The sequence below is a fragment of the Monopterus albus genome, unplaced genomic scaffold (assembly GCF_001952655.1).
Source record: "Monopterus albus unplaced genomic scaffold, M_albus_1.0 scaffold135.1, whole genome shotgun sequence".
NCBI lineage: Eukaryota > Metazoa > Chordata > Actinopteri > Synbranchiformes > Synbranchidae > Monopterus > Monopterus albus.
In genome coordinates this window covers 140,936-154,779 of record NW_018128015.1, presented here as the reverse complement: position 1 = coordinate 154,779, position 13,844 = coordinate 140,936, and the positions used below count along the sequence as shown (strand labels likewise).

The following is a 13,844-nucleotide window of genomic DNA, read 5'->3' as shown; positions in this document are numbered from 1 at the left end:
TCCCTGTAAATAGCTTTCTGCATGAGAAAGAGACCCCCCCCCCCCCCCCTTTCCCCCCGCACAGCCACGGTGTAATGCAGGAGCGTTTTGTCACAAGGCCATTGTAAGGTTGTGTAACATTAGCTCTTGTTCAGCTACTCCCACTCCTGTTGCATCTATTCACATTCATTTCAGTGGCAGCGCCGTGTCATGTAAAAACGCACGCCTCGCCTGATGTGCAGGTAAATCACAACCATCGTTTATTTTTGGACTTTTAAATGTAAGGTCCAAGAAAATAAAATGTTGCGGACAGGCTTTTGGGTTCCACCTTCTGCAGCCGCCTGTACAGCCAGTGATGTCCCCACAACCATCCGTGAGACCTTCCACATGGACGCTGGCCTCTAAAAGCACCTCTAGAAACACCCTGCATTCATGGCCCTGGTGTTTCTGCACGGCGTGTGATTCAGGTCCGCTCGGAGGCTACAGCTATGGACGTGTAACCATAACAACTGCGCTCTGATTGGTCCTCCTGCCACGGGAATTAACAAGGGCGTCATCCAATCTGAGCGCAGGATGCGCGTCGCGCTGGCAAAACCTCTTGATAACCCAGGCACAGTAATGCGAAAGTGGCGGCGTGAGGTGAGCCCGGAGGAAATGAGTGGACCCGAAACAAAGCATGAGCGACGGATAAAATAATAGAAATAAACACATTTGAATAATGATGTTTTAACAGTGTGTTCGTGAGAAAACATGTCTGGTTTGTCCATTACGCAGTTCATCAGCTGGCGTGGCTGAAATCCCTCCTCCGCTCCGCGGGATTGTGGATTGTGAAAAGTGCCAGGAGAGCAACCAAACAGGACCCGGACTACAACAGTTCTCGAGGATTGTCACTCCGCTGCCTTTCAACGGGAGGTTCCCCCAGTTTTCGCCTGACAGCACACCTCCCGGAGCCAAGACGTTGTTCCGCGTAGACCCGGGTTGCCCCAGTCCGAGCAGCGCAGTCCGTGTGGGAAGGTCGGCACTCGGCGTCCTGCAGGCCGGAGACATGATGGTCCACTGTGCCGGGTGCGAACGGCCCATCCTGGACCGGTTCCTCCTCAACGTGCTGGACAGAGCCTGGCACGCCAAGTGCGTCCAGTGCTGTGACTGCAACTGCAACCTCACCGAGAAGTGCTTCTCCAGGGACGGAAAGCTCTATTGTAAAATGGACTTTTTCAGGTAACGGGGTGTCTGCATTCAGACTTCATCAGAACAGTTTCCCAACAAAATGCGCCCCAGCGCCACAGTTAGGGCGATGAGCTCGATGTTTCTCTGGAGGCAAAATAGGTTTAAAAATAAAATCATAACATAAAAAGGCTAAACAAAATCCGGCGTAAACCTTTGTAACCTTCGTGCACAGGGGTCAAAATACTAAGTTCTAGCTTAAAATGGTTTTGGTCACTGTTATTAATGTACATGCGGAAAAAATAAAGCGACTGTTCAAGTATAAAAGTATAACTAATAATTCCTTTCATTTAAAATTGACGGTGTAATTAATCCTTGTAGTGAAATGTTGGTCACATCACATACGTGTGGCCTTTCAATGGGGCCTCTACAATAAGAAAGAGGACATTTAAATTTGATCTCATAGTGGAGCCACGGGTATTTTGTGCTTGGCATTTTTTTTCCAAATCTATTTTCCAGATCCAGACAACATTTGGTCAGAGAGCCATTGGGCCATTAACCGCTTCACAATACATAAAAACTGTTTCAGGTAATTGAGTGATAAGTGAAGCCCTTGTTTGTCCCGTCGCACTCTCTCTTAGCATCGTTTTCATTTGTATGTGTCAGTTATTTTCCCCCAAATTGTCCAAAGACACATACGCCTTTGTTGGGACGGGCTATTATTGGCCTCGCACGGCCTTGGCCATCATATTAGCGCAGGTCCCATCAAGCAGTGGATTTTTAAATGGCCAGCCATTAGCCAGGCGAAACAGTAATCACCCTAATGTGTCCATTTGTTGTGTAAGTACAGTTGTGCCTCTTCGCTGGGGGAGGCTTGGCCATGCATGTGAAAAGGGGACAGTGAAGCGATACCATTGCAAATGGAGAGACAAGGTTACATTAGTGCTAAAACAATGCTCCACAGAAAGAATGCTTTCACCCAAAGGCTTAAGCACCCCCGACAGGCCGACTGGGAGCGCGGGCACAGTGGGCCCGGTGTGCGCCTGCAGCCTCTGCTGCAGCTCCTCGGTGCAGGTGGTAAATAACTGGAAACACCGAACCGTTTTCCTTCACTTCTTTTATAGTAAAATGGCAAAACCGCCTCCTCCCGCACTCACTCAGTCCCTCTCCTTCATCCAGTCAATCAGGAGGGGGACTCTCTTATTTGTGCTATTTGTGTATGAAATTGATGAGTCTTCGCACCCAATATTTAAGCGGGTGAATATGGATTAAGAGAAGATTTTCACGCTAAAATGCTGCTACTCTGCTTAATCCCGTCAGATATCCTCGGCTACAATGTGGTGATTGTCACTAATACGTTTTGCGTGGGGTTATTGTCAGAGCAGCTCCATCAGAACTGCTAAAACAATTACTCTGTTTAGTGAGCTATCATAAATGAATGATCTGTAACCAAGAACAAAATTTGTTATTATTATTTTGTTGCCTTTTTGTTTGGAAATTAGAATTTTTTTAAGCATTATTAAAATTTAATTTCTTGTTAATATTGGTCCTATTAGATGCTTCAGTGCTCGATTTATTTACTACCAAACTGTTATATAAATAATGGCTTTTATTTTCACTAATAATAAAATTAAAATTTTAACTGTGAGTTGACCAATTTTAAAATCATATGTTTTCAGTCATTTCTAACAAGCTGTTTGTAGGTTACTATCATCAACGTGTGGGCACAAACAAACAAACAAAACCCCCATAAACATAAACTTTACAAACATTTTCCCTTTCCATCCAGGCGGTTTGGCACAAAATGCGCGGGCTGTCTGCAGGGAATCTCGCCAAACGACTTGGTGCGCAAAGCCCGAAGCAAGGTGTTTCATCTGAACTGCTTCACCTGCATGGTGTGCAACAAGCAGCTGTCCACGGGAGAGGAACTCTATGTGATAGACGAGAACAAGTTTGTGTGCAAAGAAGATTATCTGAGCTCCGGGACCATTAAGGAAGTCAACTTGAACTCAGGTAATCAACGCGTTAACAAGCCGCGATGCGTGTGTTTGTTTTCGTCTCCTGTTCGATTTGAAAACGCAAAACAAATCTCATCTTTGTGACCACGTTTTAGCATGAATAACCAGTGTGGATGCATTTTATGAAAACGCATTCATTAAATGACAGTTTCCTGGGACAAAGGAAGCGGCTTTGGAGGCGTTAAATGTTCTGGTTTTGTTTTTGTAGAAGATTTCCAGCGCTCCGTGAGGAGCATCTCACAACAAGCTTGTCAGATGAATGCTTCCAATATTTACCTCCACAGGACAATGGCTTTCTGTTGTTGTAGGCCGGGGTCCAGTAGGGACCAGTATGCGCTGCTCCTCTGCCCGCTGTCTATTCCTGCCTATAGGAAGCTCATGAGGGCAGCAGCCCCCGTCACGCTGCCTGGGTTTATACAGCTACATTTTGTCCTTAGGTTCTGTAGAAATGTGGTCGTTTGCATGCAGTTACTTTCTGTTGCAGGTGAGGGTGAGGTTTAATTTGTGTATTTTTTTCCTAGCTATTTCGGGTATCATTTAATTAGCAAGTGTGCAAAAACACACAATGCAATACAGGTATGAAACTAATCTGAAAGGAGGCAGAAAATCATCTGCGCGTACCAAAATCTCCTCCGAGTGATTTTAGGAGACACATTTAGCACATATGTTGGATCCATATTTTCCAGTCTGTATCGCCTCTGTGCACCTAAAGGCCTAATTAAAGCAGAAGCCCACCCCCACCCCGCCATCCCTCTCTGACATTTCGGATCGTGACCTTGCTCATGTTTGTTTTTCCTTCCTGGTCCCCAGTGTCGTCGTGTACAGATCGGAGTTTATCGCCGGATCTGCAGGACCCAACACAGGACGACGTAAAAGAGACGGACAATTCAACGTCCTCAGATAAGGAAATGAACAATATAGAGAATGAGGAGCAGAACTCGGGGGCCAAAAGGCGGGGGCCCCGGACCACCATCAAGGCCAAGCAGCTGGAAACGTTAAAGGCCGCGTTTGTCGCCACGCCGAAACCGACCCGGCACATCCGAGAACAGCTGGCCCAGGAAACGGGACTAAACATGCGGGTCATTCAGGTAAGATCAGCTGTACCCGGTGTCAGTGGTGCTAAACCCCCTGCTTCGTGTCTGTCGGGATGGAGGAGGATGTGCAGAGACCAGGGCAAATTCGAGAGAAATGAAGGACTATACTGTTTAATTTTACTGAAATGTAATCGAAGGTCTCCTTATCTGTTAGAGAAAGGTCCAACCTCGGTGTGGTCTGTTGGCAGGAACCACATTTCACTTGTCCAAGACGCACAGATTTTATTGTGTTATCTCAAATAATAATGATAAAACCTTAACCAGAAAACAGACATACGTACAATAACTTCAATTCAGTGGGTTTTCTCATAAAAGGAAGAGTTTAAAACATTAAAATGGGAGTTTACAATGGAAACCCATGATGCTGCAGAAAGGCACAGGTTTTTATATTGTTTCAAATAAATGAATATTTTCATTTTATGATCTTTTGAAAATTAAATCTTACACAGATGATACTGTAATTTTCTTAATGCAATGCATTTTAAAATGACTTTTCAAAATTAATTGCCCGAACACCAATATTTTCACATTGCTAAAATGAAAAATGACATTAATGTCATCTCCGGTTCCCATGTTGCAAATGCACATCTCTACAGGCATCAGTTTATTCTCTGAAAATAAGACCTACCTAGCTAGAGCATCATTTATTTTGTGCAGACAGAAGTTGGTTTAAGTCATCCACAGTATTCTGCAGCCAAAGGTTAGTTTTGTTTTTGCCAAGAGGAACTCCAGCTCCAAACATATTTTGCAGTATAAGACAAGTGTGCACTGTTTTGGTCCTCTGTCTGCGTTTTCATCCTCAGACACACAAACAGATCCACACGTGCTCGGTGTCTGGGTGCACACTGTGTCAGGATGATTAGCACCATCTCTGCCAACTGTGATGTGGCTTTTTGTGCACTCACTGTAATTATCGCTGATTTCACAGATTTACATACCACCCTCCCCTTTCCCACCCTTTCTGCTCTTACTCACTTACAGCCTGTTCCCTGTGCTTATTAGAGCAGACCGGGGCCTCATCCATATCATATACTGCAGGCTGCTGTGTGTGCGTCGACAGAGCTCAGTCAATCAGTCAGTCAGTCAGTCAGTCAGTCGGTCAGTCGGTCCAGCCCTCCATCCCTCCATCCATGTGTGATCTCCACCCCTGAGTGCTGCTGTGTTGCTCGGAGCCAAAATGGAGGCTCTGTTTCGTCATCCTCCTGTTCGTTCACTGTGTGTTAAATACCATTGCTCTCAGTGCGGGGAGCCTTGTGAGCCACGCTGCTTCTCCAGCATGTGTATGTAATCCCTAAGCAACGCTCTCTCGAGGGGAGCGGGAGCATTTCCATAAAAATGTACCCTACAGTTAGACGATTGTTCTCAATAAGCAGGTGTCGCCTTTGCCGCTGGAGCACATAGAGCAGAGCCTAAGTGGGTTTAGGTGTTTTTGTGTGTGTGTTTTTGTTAATCTGGAGCACAGTGGGATCCTGCCTTTGGTGTAGCCTAGCTGGTGTGAACATACATCATTATGCAGCAGTGATGCAAAAGCAAAACAAGATGTGTTATGTGTTTATAATGCAAATATGTCCTTCCATATGGTGGGTAGCTCTACAGTTTTGAGATCCCCTTTGTTCTTCTTCAGAGACGGTTTATTTTAGCCTAACATTAGTGATAGGGTTTTTATGCTCTGATTTATGGCTTTGGATGTTTATTTTAACTTGTACTAAGATGCATTAGGTTGTGTATTGAGGAACATTTGTATTACTTTCTTATTCATCTTAATTTTGCAGTGTAGCACAAAGTGTGGTTGGTTTTGGCTCTTAGGTGTCTTCTTACCTTTTGTCATAGAAACGATGCATCTTTATGCTTCCCCTCACTTCTGACATGGTCTTTGATGATTTGTGCTAACGTTCCTATTACACACACAAAAGGCCCTTTTCCACTCAAGTGAATTAAGGTGCAAAATGCCCCTGGTGTTACCGTTCACTGTGTGTCAGTACTGAATTGATCTCACCTATGCAGTTTTGATATTACACTGGAAATTTCTCCTTTTTATATTTGGTTAGTTTAGACTTTTCCTGTGAAGTGTAATGCATTTTAATGGTTTTGGATTGGTTGATTTTTAGCTATTTAACACCAAGGTCCAAACATTTACACCAAAACTTATGTAAATGATGAGAATCCAGAGCTAATTGTTAGAGAGTAAATACAATTCAAAATAAAAGGTGTCAGAGGATTTGGATCATAACAGGCCAGACGCAAACAGTCCCAGTCATGGGATCAGCGGTTAGTTAGCATCTGAATAGGAACAATTTTAAGGCTTCTTCCAGACTTAAACCTCTCAGAAAAGAAAAAGAAAGAGCAGTTCCTCAAAGTCCAATTTGAATTATGGTTTTGACACAAACTCTGCAACAGTGAGCATGAAATTAAATATCAGTGTTTTCTGAAATGATCAGAATTCAAATGAAGTTGATATGTGTCAGTTTGCATCATGCAGTTTTCATGCTAGGTAGGACCGACTGAATCTTGTCATGTCCGTGACGCAGTCTGTGCTCTGACGTAGTGGAAGTCGGATTGACAACAGCAACTGCTGGAACGCGGACAAATGGAGGCTGATCTGTGACGTCCGCAGGTCAGACTCATCCTCTTCAACACGATGAGATCAGCTGATAACTGTCACTCGCTCTGTCCGGTTTGTTGCAGGTCTGGTTCCAGAACAGAAGATCCAAAGAGAGACGGATGAAGCAGCTGAGTGCTCTGGGGGCCCGCCGGCACGCCTTCTTCAGGGGCCCGAGAAGGATGAGGCCCCTGGGAGGGAGGCTGGAGGATCCAGACATTTTAGGACCTGCGGCCTATGGTTACTATGGAGGTAAGAAATTAAACTTGTGATAATACACGGAGGGCCAAGTAATATGAATTTAGTCAAAGTTAAACTGCTGAGCAGTCAAACGCTAGATGCACGCATTCCAGTCAGACACTGGAGGATGTGGACGTTTTGCAGGGTGGGTGGTACTGTACACTGCAGTCATGGATTTTAGCTCCATTCACAGTGATTTATCTACACTCTGGATGGATAAATTAAAAACTAGCGGGTGTAAACTCTAGCAAAATAAAAGACAACACCAGTGTGTGTGAGGTTTGACTCCTCCTCCTATTCCCCTACAGAAAGGCACCACCCTTCTTTAATTAAGATGAAGTCGTGCCTTCTGACCTTTTTCAGATTGCTGCATTTGATAAAAACTGTGTGCTCACTTCTTGAGCTTCATCCTCTTTCTGGAAAATTGTTAATTTTCTCCTTGAATAAAAGATGTTTTTTCAAGAAACACATTATAGTAGAAGTTTTGATTCATTTGAGTTTTGAAGAAAAAAAGCTTTGCAATAACCAATAGCAGCTGTGTGCGGTTTGAAAACGTGTATTAACAGACAGCTTCATATCAAACTATGCTTTTTATTTATAGTCTAACCATCATGGTCAACATGGCAGAACAATGTATGAGCTATTAATAGCTGTATCATCTCTAAAGCTAGTCCTTAGTACGCAGAGGTGTCCGTGGTGTCGCGCTCGTTCATTCACTGACCAGGAAATTTAAAAAATGAAAAGATCATTTGCAGCCTTGACCTTGCATACAGAAATCATGCCTTTAAAAACTGTTGGAATGTTAATTTCACAAAACATTTCATATTTGATTTGGCAAATATTTGTAGCTATGAAATGGGGAGGAGATGCCCTTACACTCAGTTTGTTGTTGTCCAAATGAATGTTGGTGTGCAAATTAATTTTTGATAGTTATTTTAGCTAAAATGTTTTTTTTCTCTTGTAATCACATGCGCTAGATTTCAATTTGATCTCCATTTGGTGTAAATCAATATTTTTTTCCAAAAAAAAGCTTATAAAAACCACTTGGGAAAAAAGCTGTAGGGTATTTCAGCCTCTATTGGTCGCCTGCATCAATAAAAATCATTATAGCAGGTGAGCGGCAACACAGCTCTAACCACATGGAATGAACCAGATACAGTGTCATGTATATCAGCAGTGTGTTTGTGATGGACAGTCCGAGAGCTGTGGTTTCTCAGCGGCTCCTGCACATCTACCTGAAGGGGCCCTGGCATTGAGGATACAATAAACTGGAGCCGTCAAGGCTGCAACACGGAGTGGGAGGGGAAATCAGAGGACAAAACCTCCATCGCTCGCTCTCATCTCTCTCGCTTTCTTCACACGCTGCTTTTCACACCCCTTTGTGCCGCCGCAGCACAGGCCAGTCTGCTCGCCTTTATCTGAACCCACTGCTTCCTTATGTTCCTCTGCTGCTGCTTAGAGGGAGGAATGCCTGTGTGTGGTATGGCGCGTCTGCATGTGTGAGTGTAATTATAGTTTGCAGAGCCAACGCTGCCCTCTCTTAACCTGCACAACCCACCTCACACTCGCACACACAGTGCACATCACAAGCTTGTTGCTTATTCTCAAGGTCGGCCAAACTAGCAGGAGCCTGTTTGTGGAATCGAATAATTTGCTTGTTTGTGAAAGTCATGTCAGGTCTTGTTTCTCTTAATAATTCCCAGAAGTCATGTCCATTAGGTAATAAATGCAAGAGTTATAATTAGGCAACATACTGCTATATATCTAACCTGTTAGTTCTCGATTCTGCCTGCTCAGACTGAAATAGGAGTGTGTAGAGCATCTGGTGGGGGTGGGGAAATGCTAGTGCAACATCTGGGGCACTGAGATGAAGTCTGCCATCGATCTCAGTTCATCGTACTGTTGAAACAGAATAAATTTAGTGTAACTGAGGGAATTTGAGCAGAGAGGATGTAGCTTTGGACTGAGAATAAGGAAGTGGTGAGAAGTGGAAGGCAGGTGGTGGATTGTAAATGTTCAGGGATGCAAACAGGGAAATAATTGGCTACATTAAAAATCTTAGAAACATCTTGGCAAAATAGGTTTAGTGAATGGCACAGAAAATGAATATGCAAATGTCAGCCCTCCTAAACTTTACATATACCACAGGTCTGCCAGCTGAAGTTAGGGTCACAGCTAGCAGCTTGTTCACTTAGCTTAGCATAAAGACTGGAAGCCTGGTACTTCACATACCATCACCTTTAAAGCCTGTTTATTTAATCTTTATATAGTGTACACCAAATTGTAGTTGATTCTGTGCTGGACTATTTCTTTTTTTTTTCCCCTAGAGTTTCCACAGAGATTAAACAAATGAGCTATAACGTGTTGATTATTGAGCTTTAGAGGTGCTGGTTGCTGCTGCTGGACAGGGCCAGGCTAGCAGTTCCCACCTGTTTCTAGTCTCCGTGCTAAGCTAAGCTAACCAGGTGGTGGCTGTACCCTTAAATATCAGAGTGGTGTTGATGTTCTCATCCCAAATGAGCATATGTCACAGAACTGTTCCTTTAAGGGGAGCAGCCTCCTCTTCCAGGCTCCAGTGAACAACTGTGTGACACTCCAAAATGCCAGATTTGGTTGGCTGTGTCCAAATTACAGAGTGGCTTGGCGCTCTGGACTGGATTATGTTTACACAGCTTGGAAACTGTAAAGGTTTGATTCACCCAAAAGAGAAGAAAGTCTCCTATGTGTAGTGGTATCTACAGATATGTTTGGCTGTATTTGCTCAGGATGTGAGAGATTTGTCTCTGACATTTCAGCCTCCTCCCTAGTGAAACAGAGGCTAATGAAATTTCATTGTGTTGAAAAGTTACATTTTAAACATTCAGCAGCACTGCGATGTGAAGAAAGAGCTTCCCTGTTACTGTGGATCCACACAGCGTCCACACAGTTTCCTCTGAATCCACTGATGAAAACTGTTCACATCTATTAATAATCCTCCAATGATGTGAGCAAGAGAAGCAAAGTTTCATTCACCTCCATTGTTAATGCAGAGGAGGCAGAAATACAAATGCGTCGTCATTTTAACATTTACTCATCTATGTAACTGGATTTTTTTTTTCATGGAGACTGAGCAACACTGAAGATGCACAGTCTGGAGCTGTACGTTCATAAATAATGTCTGACGGTGTCACCATGTCGGAGATATAAATGACGATATACGGTACATGGAGATGTCAGCCTGTGTCCGACCCTCTCAGAGGTGTAAAGGTGTTTTCATCACCAGACGTCAGGTAGAGAATATTAGGAAATCCAAGTGTGTGCAGGAGATTTTCTGTGAAAGCAAGACGTCTGTGACTGTTCTCATTGTGTCAGTTTTTGCGGCAGCTCTTCGGGGTGGATGTCATGAGAAAGCCAACAAGACACATATGGTCATGATAGACCGTTTGCTCAAATATTCCTGAGGAGAAGAATTTTAAGCCTGACATTATTATATGGCCTGGCCACCACTTTGGTCCTGGCTGAAGTAACTCCAGCAGATTAGATTTAGTAGAGATGTAGTCGTGGTCACCAGAGGTCCAATCCTGCTGACTTCTCCTTTGTTTGTGGTTTGAATGAAATGTGGCATAAAGGTTTGGAATAAAATACAGATGAAAGATGCCATTGCTTTTGCTTGGTGAATATGTGTTTGCCTATTTGTGGGCCTTAACAAAGATCCTATTAATTGTCTGTTGACATATTATATAAGCAAATACAATGTAAAGTATTTTCTATTGTGATGCTGCACAGTCGATGTCAGTGTAAAGATGGAAATAGAACGGTGTAAACCACAAGCCGCCACGACTGATTGGACTTCTGTGGAGCCGATGAGCCAACACTGTAACTGTGGAGAAAACACAGCAGCGACACAACCCCAAGCTGAAACTGTGAATTGCAGAAGTGGAGTTTTTGTGACCCTGTAAACAGTGTGAGCAAAGAAATTGTAGAAAGAGATGTGATTAAAAGGGGAAAATGATTGGGACTGAAAGGACAAAACACTTAAAAGTTTAGTTTACTGGAGGAATATAAATAAAAGGCTTTTTATTCAAGCAAAAATGACGAGCTTCACCTTCTCAAATACGATAATTTTCCACATTTCTCTGCTGTGTGCTGTAAATCTCTTTGGGCTCTTTCTTGGACAAAATAAGCAAAAGAAAGATGCCAACTTTATTAGAATTTTCTGACTTTATATAGACCAGTTGACTCACAAGAAAAATAATCATCGGATTAATCAATGATGGTCACTGGGTATACTGAGAAGCAGTTTTTATAGCCAGGAAGTAGCCACAGCCCAGTGAGGACGGGGCGAGGGGTGTTGCTGGAAGCTGCATCAGACATGATGGAGAGATCCAGGCAGCGAGATCAGCCTGGCAGGGCTGTAGGGAGGTTGGAATCTCATTTTGGAGTTCCTCATCCAAATCCAGAAGTTTCAGCAGGGGAATCCATCGAGGTGCACGCATGGCTGTGAGCTGAATGAGTGGGGGAGATGAATGCAGTGTGTAAAAGGCGAGAGAACTGAGGTGGAGAGGTGTGGAGTTGTTTATACACTCAAATGAGGCTGCTGGAAATTGGACATGATCAATTTCACCACTTAGGTAAGGCTGAAGATGTGTGTAAAGCCACACACTGCTCTGCCGTGCTGTGATAGCAAGTCTAAGCCCACGTGTTCCTTTGTCTCTCCACAGAATATCAGGGTGACTATTACGGACCAGGGAGTAACTACGACTTCTTCCCTCACGGGCCTCCGTCCTCTCAGGCTCAGTCTCCGGCCGAGTCCCCTTACATCCTGGGCTCTGGACCCGGAGCCATGGAGGGATCAGGCCACCACCCTTCAGACGACCACAGATTCGCAGACATGATCTCCCACGCAGAAACCCCCAGTCCGGAGCCGGGCTTACCGAACTCCATGCATCCTGTCCCAGGGGAGGCCTACGGGGGTGGACCCAGTCCCCCCTTCTCCTTGGCCAGTAACTCCAGCTACAGTGCTCCTATGTCCCACCAAGGCCAGGAGATGGGAGAAACCACAGCCTGGTAAAGGACAAGCCAATTGGACCATTCCTGGACTGAATATCAGTCTCATTAATTCAGGAGATGAAACTGAAAACAAACACTGTGGAGAGAAACGTACAGCTGAAATTTCTCTGGTGGACTTTTTAGAGTGGTTTTCCCAGCTGATGGACATGGAATCAAGACTAGGGTAGTTTGCAAACTGCCGCCCAGTTAGCGCTCCAACTCCATGGATTACTGGACTTGAATTAGAAAAAAAGCTTCTCGCCTTCCCCTTGATTTTATCGAAAGTATCTCCTACTGCTCTAGAAACACATTAGAGAGAAATGCCAAAGGGGACATCTTTAGTTTCTTATTTCTCACCACACTTTTTAAAAATGTTGCTTCAAAGCGATATTAGTTTGCTCATCCTTTTGCTCTCTTCCTGTCTTTATTGCTGCTCTACAAAGGACCAGGCGTTAATATGCTTTAATGTTCAACACATATGTGGCAATCAAGACAGGATATGTTAAGTCAGAATCATTGCTCATTTTTAACATTCATTCACTCGACATGTCAAATCAAAGGCTGGATGGAAGCGACATCCACACACACGCGTATATACAACACCTCTGGCATTGACTTTCTCAGCACACATCTCAGCTGTAAAGCCCTTTAATGCGTGAAAGCATTCTTGATCATAGCTTAAAAGAAGGATGTCTATACCATTATTCAAAACATGGACACAATTATATAGACACTTGTACCCACACATACACAAATCTCACACCCATCCAAGCAGCCCTGATAGTTCTGCTTCGCACGCTGCTTCACCTGACCTTCCTTTTGTTACTGTCCCTTTTAAAAACATGTTTTAATGGAAATGATTTTCAAAAGAACATTGAGCCCATAATGGAGAATCTCCTTCAACAGCTGAGGTCTCCTTCCTCTAAAGAGACAAAACAAAAGAGGGGGGAGACAACATCTGTGACATTACCTCTGTCTGCTCAGAAGCACTCAGCGCCATCTAGTGGCCACGGTTTTAAGACACACAAACCAAAATCGGCTCAAGGCAGCAGCGCAGTCCAGGCCTCTGTAACACCTTTGTACAGCAGTGGACAAATTCTATTAATAGTCCTGAGAAAAGAGGGGACTCTGGACTTGTGGGAGGTTTTATAGTAGTCAGCACAAATCCTCCCATAAGTTTAGACTTTAACTACACTACTACTACTACTACTGTCTCATCATACACAACATGTCTTACACAAACACATCTGACACTTGTAACAGTGAGTTAGCGCTGTTTGAAAATTGTTTTAAGACACTTTGTGTTTCCTTTGGACATTGTATAAGATCTAGAAAGAATGTGTTTTATTTCTGATGTACTGAGATATTCTTGGATACAAATGTGTGTGAGTGTGTTGATGTGTGAGTGTCTGAATGCTTGGTGCGCGTGTGTGCGATTGTGCACGTTTAAGGGGGGGAAGAGGCAAGGCTGTATTATTTCTATGTAAATAGCACTGGTAATAAAACCTTCTCTTACAACTTGAACTGTCTTTCATTTCAAATGTCATGACTCTGTCCATCCTGTGAAGGAGCAGTCTTCTAAGGTACAGTTTTAAGAGTTGGGCTTCAGTTTTTTCATTTTATGCTACTTTGTAGTTACACTTCACTACATTTTAGAGGAGAATATTGCACTCAACATTTACCTACAGTTGCAACTTACTTTGCAGATTGATCTTTTCAATT

General features: G+C 43.7%; 1 protein-coding gene across 2 annotated transcripts; it reads left to right on the top strand.

Moving 5' to 3' along the window:
- Positions 1-550: 550 nt before the first annotated feature.
- Positions 551-13,643, top strand: lhx5 (LIM homeobox 5). 2 transcript variants are annotated; one of them, XM_020613615.1, is made up of 6 exons: positions 551-618; positions 754-1,197; positions 2,933-3,156; positions 3,972-4,249; positions 6,941-7,106; positions 11,795-13,643. In XM_020613615.1, the coding sequence occupies exons 2-6, from the start codon at positions 1,025-1,027 to the stop codon at positions 12,142-12,144; spliced, it is 1,191 nt and encodes a 396-aa protein (XP_020469271.1). In that variant the 5' UTR covers positions 551-618; positions 754-1,024; the 3' UTR covers positions 12,145-13,643. The 2 variants fall into 2 exon arrangements, with proteins under 2 accessions (XP_020469271.1, XP_020469272.1); XM_020613616.1 differs by lacking the exons at positions 551-618; positions 754-1,197; positions 2,933-3,156 and adding an exon at positions 3,179-3,645.
- The last annotated feature ends 201 nt before the right edge of the window (positions 13,644-13,844 follow it).

Coding starts and splice junctions, on each gene's coding strand:
- lhx5 (XM_020613615.1), top strand. CDS start 1,025: ATGATGGTCCACTGTGCCGGGTGCGAACGGCCCATCCTGGACCGGTTC. Junction 1,198..2,932: donor TGTAAAATGGACTTTTTCAG/GTAACGGGGTGT, acceptor CTTTCCATCCAG/GCGGTTTGGCACAAAATGCG. Junction 7,107..11,794: donor GGCCTATGGTTACTATGGAG/GTAAGAAATTAA, acceptor GTCTCTCCACAG/AATATCAGGGTGACTATTAC.